The 7,884-nt window shown below is 59.7% G+C and overlaps 1 protein-coding gene across 1 annotated transcript; it reads right to left on the reverse strand.

The window, feature by feature from the left end:
- Window positions 1–2,385: 2,385 nt before the first annotated feature.
- Nxph3 (neurexophilin 3) lies at window positions 2,386–6,434 on the reverse strand. The gene is made up of 2 exons (XM_059269629.1): window positions 6,284–6,434; window positions 2,386–3,906 (listed from the first exon to the last, which is right to left on the reverse strand). The coding sequence occupies exons 1-2, from the start codon at window positions 6,335–6,337 to the stop codon at window positions 3,202–3,204; spliced, it is 759 nt and encodes a 252-aa protein (XP_059125612.1). The 5' UTR covers window positions 6,338–6,434; the 3' UTR covers window positions 2,386–3,201.
- Between the last annotated feature and the right edge of the window lie 1,450 nt (window positions 6,435–7,884).

A 7,884-nucleotide genomic window follows, 5' to 3' on the forward strand; every position in this document is an offset into this window, starting at 1 on the left:
AAAGAGTGCTTCTCTTCCATCCGCAGTACAGTTCCTGCCCTCAGGAAGATGCCAATCTGATGGGGGAGACGCAGCCTTTACATCAATCAGTCTGACGTGTCACCCAGCTCCTCCTCAAGCACTGTTCAGTCTGTCCAGGGAGGTGCAACCCTACCCCCAGGTGCCCCCCACCCGCCCAAAATCTGATGGGGAGACACAAGCCAAAACTCCCTTTGGGCTGGTCTGGTAGGCTTGCTGCAGGGGCTACACCCTATAGGAGAGACAAGACCCTTACCTAGTTGAGTGGGGGGGGGGGGTGCAGGACAGACCAGAAGTAGGGTCCCCAACCAGCTTGAGAAGGTTATAGAGACTGACTTCAAGGTGCTGTGGGGAGGTCAAAGGGTTGACGTGAGGCAGGACCCTGACCTTCTTCTCTTGAAGGGCTCCTTCAAGAAGAATCAGTCTCCCGTGGGTGCTCCCCAAGGCCAGAGGTCAGGGTGCTTTATGGGACCCGAGGTCCATCTCTCCAGGAGATGCCACAGCTGTTGCTCAGAAGGGCAGAAGTGGGTATCCTCCTAGCCAGGGAAGTCGGGTGGACTTGCTACCCTTGTGAGGATCAAGGAGGCTCATGAGCTGGCTGAAAAGACTGAGAAAGACCAGAGGACCCCTCCAAGGAATCGGGATTTGGGAAGTCATTTGTTAGCCAGATCTGAACTGAGCTCAGCCTGGTTGCCGGGGAAGGCAGATAGGCAGGGAAGAGGAGGCAGAGTGTGCGTGAGGACGAAATGAAGTTATTAAAATGAACCCACCCCCTGTGCAGGCGGCACCGCGTGCCAGAAAGGCCGGGCCCTCCAGCTGTCTGCAGCAGCTGGCCCTCCACAGGAGAGGAGGAGTAGGAGGGGCGGGTCAGAGTGCCCCTGTGCTCTGCTCTAGAGTTCAGTGTTCACACCGAGGTGGGAATGGGGGCGCCTCACAGTTTCTTCTTCATCTGCTGCACCCCACAGGTGCCCCGGGACAGCGAGGGGCCCAGGTGGGAGAACCCTCCAGATTCTAGCAGCCAAGGTTTCTCTTGGTGGGGGTGGAGGATTGGGAGGGAGCAAGCCCCAACCCCGCTGACTGTAGTCACTGGTACAGAGGGTGGGGAGGGAGCAAGCTGTGTGGGGGCACGTGTGTCTCGAGTCTGCTCAGAAGACATGGCTTCAGGATGATTCAGGGCATCGCTGGAAAGGGAGTGTGTCCCCCCTCCCCCTGCCCACAGCCATCTTGCTTTCTAGGTCATTTCACAAACAGAGGGGCTGCAACCAGGTGAGTGTGTGCTGCAGTGTGTATGCGTGGACCATCTGGGCTCAGAGCTAGTGGGCAGAGGGCAAAGACTGGAAGAAGTCAGGCCATTGGCCCTCACTCTAGGATGCTCCACATTATGGCTACACTCCCAAAAGGGACCTTTGGACCTGAGTGCTGACCTCCAAAGAGCATAGACCTAGAGTGACCTCCAGAGGGGACATGATGGTAGGGGCTCCAGCCTTCCCTTCACTGAACCCCCAGATTCAAGGAGCCTTGCCTGGGCATCCATCCATTCTGATGCCCTCTCCGGCAGGAGGAAGAAGTGGCTACTCTCACGCTGTTTGTCCCCATGCCACCTCAGTCTGTTCCTTTTGCCCCAAGAGGCAGATGGGAGTCACAGCTGGAGAGAGCAGAGAGGAATCTCTTCATCTTCTGGACCTGGAGCCAAGTTTGCTTAGAGGTCATTGGGCACTTTTCAAAGTATGTCAGCATCTATCCAGGCCAGGGGCCCAGGTACAGGCCCTACCCACCCTTGCTGAGTTAGCGAGGACCCTGAAGTGATTCTCAGGGGTGCAAGGGTTACAGGATAGAGAGGGAGAAACTGAAAGAGGCCGGTGAGGACAGTGAACTTGACCGGGCCGTAGAGAAATACAATGGCAGAGCTCGGACATCACTGGGCATCTACCACTGCCCCTGCAGGGCCAGAGACCGCAACCCAGTGAGGACTGGGGGAGGAAGATTTGGCCCTTACCGCCCTTGCTGGCTCTTATCCCCAAGCTACCTCTTCAGGTGCTATGCCCAGCCCAAAAATGTTGGCTTGGGCCTCTGGCACTACATCTGTCGGCCTGCAAAGGGTGTCAGAGAAGCCAGCCCCCAAGCCGCAGGGAGCCCCAGCTCCAAGAGGTCTGCAGCTTTGGTCCCCATTTGGAAAACATTAGCCAGACAGGGGCCCAGGTCCCTCTCCCCTGGATAACTCGGAATACGGTGCCCCGGGAAAACTTTATTCCCTGCTCCAAGGACAAGACTCTGCACACAGAAGTGACAGGGCATTTCACAAGACTTCCCATCCCTCCCCCCCACCCCACAGACAACACTAGGGCACAGTTCCAGCGTGGCCACACAGTCCAGCCTCCTGCGCCCCACTCCGCAGATAGCCCCATGGCCCAGAGAAGGAGTCCCCATCCCTGTTTCGGAATGCCCCGGCTGACATGAAGAGCGGGCTGTCGGGGGAGCAATCTCAGCAGGGTTAGGGCAAAGGATGGGCACACAGCCCACGGGCCGGCTTCTGCTTCTGCCCTTCAGGCTAAGAGGACCTAGTAGCCCTGTCTCGGCTGAAGGACGGGGTCGGTGGTGCGCCATCAGCAAGAGGGTAAGAGCAGTGCAGAGTGCCGGGGGGAGACGGGGTTTCGGAAAGAGGTGGCCTGGCTGGTGAAAGGTAATCGTGACAGCAAAGACCTGAGGGTGGGGATGAGGTCATCGCTCAGGGCAGGAAAGGGTCTCGGGGCTGCACACCGCCAGCTCCCATGGGGCAAGCCACTGAGCCACCCATCCTCAGTTGTCTACACAGTCGGACACCCCTTTGTCGACTGCTGTCCTCTTTCTGAATGGCAAGGAGAGAGCCAAGGGTTAAGGTCTTCTCCGTGGCTTGATCTGGGGCCACCTGGCCTGCCTGCCCAGGGGCCTCAGGGCCCAGCATCCGCTTTGGACCAGAGAGAAAGCTCTGTAAGGCTGCCCAGAGCCCATTCCTCCTCCACGACAAGTACATTCTGACCTCAGGCTGGGGCCAGCGCTGGGGACCCTTCTCCAACACCTGAGGTCTGGCCCTGGCCCACCTGGTCTCTCGTCCTCTCCACCCCCTCCCTTCCTGAGACCCATCCCTTGCCCTGCCCAGCGTCCAGACAGCCGGCCTCCTGCACAGGCCTCTGCGGCCCATCCAGGTCACCCAGATGGGTAGTAAGGGGTGTCGCTGTGGTAGTTGTAATCTGGGCACACCTTCTGCACCAGTCTGTAGTCTGTGCTGTAGAAAGCAATGTAGACACAGACGACTTTGAAGGGTTGGGAGCAGCTCCAGGTGGCCGAGCTCTGAGCGTGGTCTCGGGAACAGATCTTGGCTGGGTCGTGGGTACAGAGCGAGGTCCGGCGGCCTCGCTCAACCTTCTCCCACTCCATTCGGCAGTTGAAGATTTTGGAGGCCTTGGCTTCGATGAAGATTTGCTGTTCCTGGTGGAACTCTACAGCTTTGCTGGGGGGTACAAGGCTGATGGAGATGTTACCCTGGCCTGTGGCGTTGTGACGGAAGTGGACGCTGAAGGTTCCGTTGCCGTGGTCCACGATCTTCCCTGTGACCAGCAGGTTCAGGGCCACTGTCTTGATGTTGGAGTAGAAATCACCCCATCCAAATATTTTTTTCACTTTGGTTGAGGGTAGGGGACTTTGCTTGGGGCGATTGGGGGACTGCCCAAGGACACCCCAAGCCTCCCCAGGTGGGGCCAGCAGCCCTAAAAGGGTAGAGTTGGCCAAGGGGCGGGACTTAGGTGAGATGTGACCTCGCTTCCGAGGTACCCTAGGCCGAGGCTGGCCCTCATGGTCATCATGCTCAGGGTCCTCTGAGCCAGGGGGGCCATCCTCTTGGCCACAGATGACCTATGGAGGGATTTGAAAAGAGAATCAGAGCTTTGTCTCCAGAGGACCCAGAGGATTTGAGATGTGACCCACCACCCTATCACCATCTGCGTGGTCTCTGTCCCTGTCGGGCTAAGGGGGACATCTGCTTGTTCCCTTGGGCTGGGGTCAGGTGTATACCCTGGCTCTCTATGATCCACTCTCATGTTCCGATACATCACTCACCTCCATGTCCTTTCTTTACCACCCTGCCCCTGGCTGCTATTCCAAATCTGGAAGAAGGTCAGGACGTCTTTCCCGTTAATGGACTAGGGTATCAGAGACACACAGTTCTCCTGTCTAGATAAGCCCCAGTCAGGTGGGAAGGGCTCAGCTTCTGATCTTGCAGAAGCCCCCAGTCTGAAGGGGAGGTAGAATCCCCATCCTTGATGGTTGGGCGCCATAATGCCAAGGAGGCATCATTTCTGTCCTCCAGGCGTCCTTCACCTGGAGTTGGGAGTTGCAAGTTATTTGGGGAGCCCCCTTCCTATCTTAGGAGCTCCCGAGTGCCAGCACACACACACATCTCATGCCGTTTAAGACATTTTAGTCTTCTGGCTGAGACACCATTCCTAGCCTAGCCTAACTACTGGCGTTAGAGACAAAGACAGCCTACAGACCATAAAATAAGAATCCAGAACCCAGTGACAGTCCTGGGCAGGTACCAGTTTGGTGCAGGTTTTACTAAGACGAGGACACCCAGGTGTGAATGCCACACCCAGGATGGCCAAGCTCGTGGAAGCAAAACCCTTCTCTGGGGAACACCGGTGATGACATGCCGAGATGGCACTTGCATGATGAGGGACCAGTTCTTGTGAGTCCCATTTCACAGGTGAGGACATCAGGACGCGAAGGTTACATCACCACAAGACCCGGGTCACAAGTGCCAGTGTCCCATCACAAGGCACAGACCAGATGCGCCTTTGCAAAAGACTTTTCCTAAAGCCCCGTTTCCACCTGGAGTGTCCTGTCAGACTCCGCCAGAGCTTGTCTTGCCTCGACAGGCTCAGCTATGGTGACAGGCCACACCTTGGGGAGGCTTTCTGGAAAGAGCCAGCAGAGCTCAGCAGGGGAATTGGGGGGTTGGTTACCTGGCTCCCTAGACTGTGGCCTGGATGTGTTTGCTCAGCTTCTGAAACCGAGTTTTTACCAGTGTGTCTATGTCACCAGCGAGGAGACACCAGCTCAGCTACAACATCTGGATTAATGATGATGTGGGTGGGGCCGTGGGGATTCCTGGGGAGCTGGGATGGGAGGTTCCAAAAGGTTTTAGTCTTTATGCCTCTTGCTCTGGCCTTGGTTGTGTCTATGGCTGATGACCAAGCCGTTATCTGCCCCACAGTTAAGGCTGGCCCTGCTTTCCAGGTTCCCAGTGCCCCCAGGGTCAGGGTCAGGAAAGGCAGGAAGGGAGGCTCCTTGGGCTGGGTTCAAGGCTGCCCACTTGTTCATACTTGGCTCTAGGGTTTAACTGAATGGTTGAGATAGTCAATAGCTCATTAGTGAACAGGGCCACAGGTAAGGGCCAAGCAGGAAAGGCTTCCTCCCCAACAGTGGACTCGGGGTGGGAGGGTTTGCTGTCAATGGGAATTGTTTTGAGGAAGGGGGCAGTTCCAGTGGCGCTCAGGCTTCTCCAGGACAGGATTGGGGTCGAGGGCAGATGTGGGGCGGCTGGCAGGGGTCGCGGGGGAGTTAAGCTCTGGGCTAGGGTCCGGGGTGGGGTTCCAGGGCATCCTGGGCCGCGGGGGAGCGGGCTCTGGGCGCTCAGCTCAGCTGCTGTGAGCGCCTGGGGCGGGAGCCGCCTGCCCAGGTCCTATGGGGCTCGGGCTGCGCGCAGCCGGGAGAGGCGAGGAAAACAACAGGCGAGGAGGGAGGGAGCGGGAGGGACGGCGGGAGGTAGGGACGCGGGGGCCGCCCCCAGTCCGCCCGGGCTTGGCGCGCCAGGGCCCACAGTTTGGGGTTCTCTGGGCCCCAGAGGTCAGAGAAGAATCCCGCGTCCCCTGACCGGGCAGGTTACCTGCCCCACCCCCGTTCCGCGCGTCCTGGGATGCTACCAGAGGTCGGGTAATCCTTGGCGACTCAGCTCCGAGGGGCCTTTTCCCTAGTGTCACTCGCACCTCGCGCCATCAGCCACGGAGTGGGTGGGCCAGCCGAGCACCCTCCTCCCCGCCCCTATTAACCCTTCCCGTCCGGCCTCCGGCCTCGGACCCGCCCTCTCCCCTAGCCTCCAGCGTTCGCCCGCATCCCGGGATTGTCAGGGTTGGGGGGGGGGGTGAGGGAGAAAGTTTCAGGGCTCCGCAGCTTCCCGCGCTCTCCCCATCCTCTGGCCCCCGCCCTGCGCCGCTCCCCGCGGACCACTCACCAGATAGAGGCTGCCCTGCACTAGGAACACGAAGCAGCAGCGGGTCAGTTGCATCTTTCTCCTCCGCTCTCACCGGTCTCTCTTTTCCTTTCAGGGTCCCAGGCCCCCTCTTCCCCGGGCTGCTCCTTCAGGCGCGCTGTCCCATGCTCGGGTCCCCGGTGGCTCGCGGCCCTCCCCTCAGCCCGTCGCTGGGACCGACCCCGCCCCCTTCGGTCCAGCTGTGTAGCCGCCGCCCCCTCCCCGCGTCCAGCTGCGCGCCGCGCGGTCCCTTCTCCCGGTCCCAGATGTGAGCCCGGAGCGTCTCGAAGGGGCTCCGGCTGCGCGGTGGCTCTGCCGCTCCAGACAGGCGCTCGGCGCCCCGCTCGCTTCCAGAGGCTCGGCTCTCGCCCAGATGTGCTGGGGACCTGCGCGCGCGCCCGTCCCCGGTGCTAATTCCCCAGACCAGACGGCCCCTCCCGCCCCGTCGCGGCGCGCCCCCTGGCGGACGCCCCGGGCCAAGCCGAGCCGCGGCCGCCCGCTCCCCGCGCTGCGCCCCGCCAGACTGGAGCGCTCCTGGCGCCCAGGCGGCTCCCGCTTCCTCGTCCCTCCCACTGGCGGCGGCGGCGGCGGCGGCAGGTACCGTGAGCCCAGTCGGTACCTCCGGAGTTAACTCCTCCCCTGCCGGCCCGCAGCCTGGGGACCTGGGACGCTGACTTTCCAGCGTAGGGGACAGGAGGCGGGCGGGCGAGCTCTGGGAGAGGTGGCGAGAGGCTGGAAGACAGCGGATGGGGACACCAGCTTTTCCGCCCTTCTGGCAGCGCACCTTATTTTCTGTAGCGGGCATCGGGGATGTGTCGCCCTGCCTACCCCCACCCCTGGTCTTGGAATTTGGACAGACAGTTCTGCCCAAACCCATTTTAAGGGCCCAAGGATATCAACAGCGGATCACAGCTGCTGGTTCCTGCAAGACTTGATGAGGGTGCTGAGGGAAGTTCTTCTAAGTGTCTAGCTCGCACCCCTTTTCTTAGCCGTTCCTTTTCTTCCTAGATGATCTCAGGACCTCAGAGCAATCACTACGAAACATTTGGTTGAGGCGCTGGCCTGAAGAGACCACTAGGGGCTAGGCTGGATTCTAAGGTTGGGGTAAGGGTTTGCATCCTGAGAAATAGAGACGTGAACGAATGAGCAGGGCCTCTCAGAGGCTGTCCTTCCTTACCCATTCCCTACGACATAGATGCTCACCAGGCTGAGGAGGGTCCCAGTGAGGTCCCGGGTTGCTCTGGGCAAGAAGGACTGACCTAGACAAGAGATTCCCAAAGGCGCAGGACCACCTTCCATCACTATCACTCTTAATGGCCAGACCTCCTCTCTAGCTCCCTAGAACTCCTTTAGTCTCGAGGAAAAACAAAAGGTCGGAGGCATTTGGAGTGGCCCAGCCTAGGCTGCGCCTGTGGAAAGCTCTCCTCCCTCTCTCCTGTGGCCCCTCTGAGATCCAGTGTGGTCCCCGGCTGCAGCCCCCAGCTCACACCCAGCCTCCTCCCCCACCATCTGCCAGGGTTGTGCCAGGAATGCAGATGAATCTTAATATCAGCCTGGGCCAAGTGCAAAGAGGGAGAGGCTGC

The sequence above is a fragment of the Peromyscus eremicus genome, chromosome 8a (assembly GCF_949786415.1).
Source record: "Peromyscus eremicus chromosome 8a, PerEre_H2_v1, whole genome shotgun sequence".
Taxonomy (NCBI): domain Eukaryota; kingdom Metazoa; phylum Chordata; class Mammalia; order Rodentia; family Cricetidae; genus Peromyscus; species Peromyscus eremicus.

Excerpts from the sequence above, each read along its gene's own strand:
- Nxph3 (XM_059269629.1), bottom strand. The coding sequence starts at position 6,337 with ATGCAACTGACCCGCTGCTGCTTCGTGTTCCTAGTGCAGGGCAGCCTC. Across the intron at positions 3,907-6,283 it reads TGCAGGGCAGCCTCTATCTG|GTCATCTGTGGCCAAGAGGA; the intron begins GTGAGTGGTCCG and ends ATCCCTCCATAG.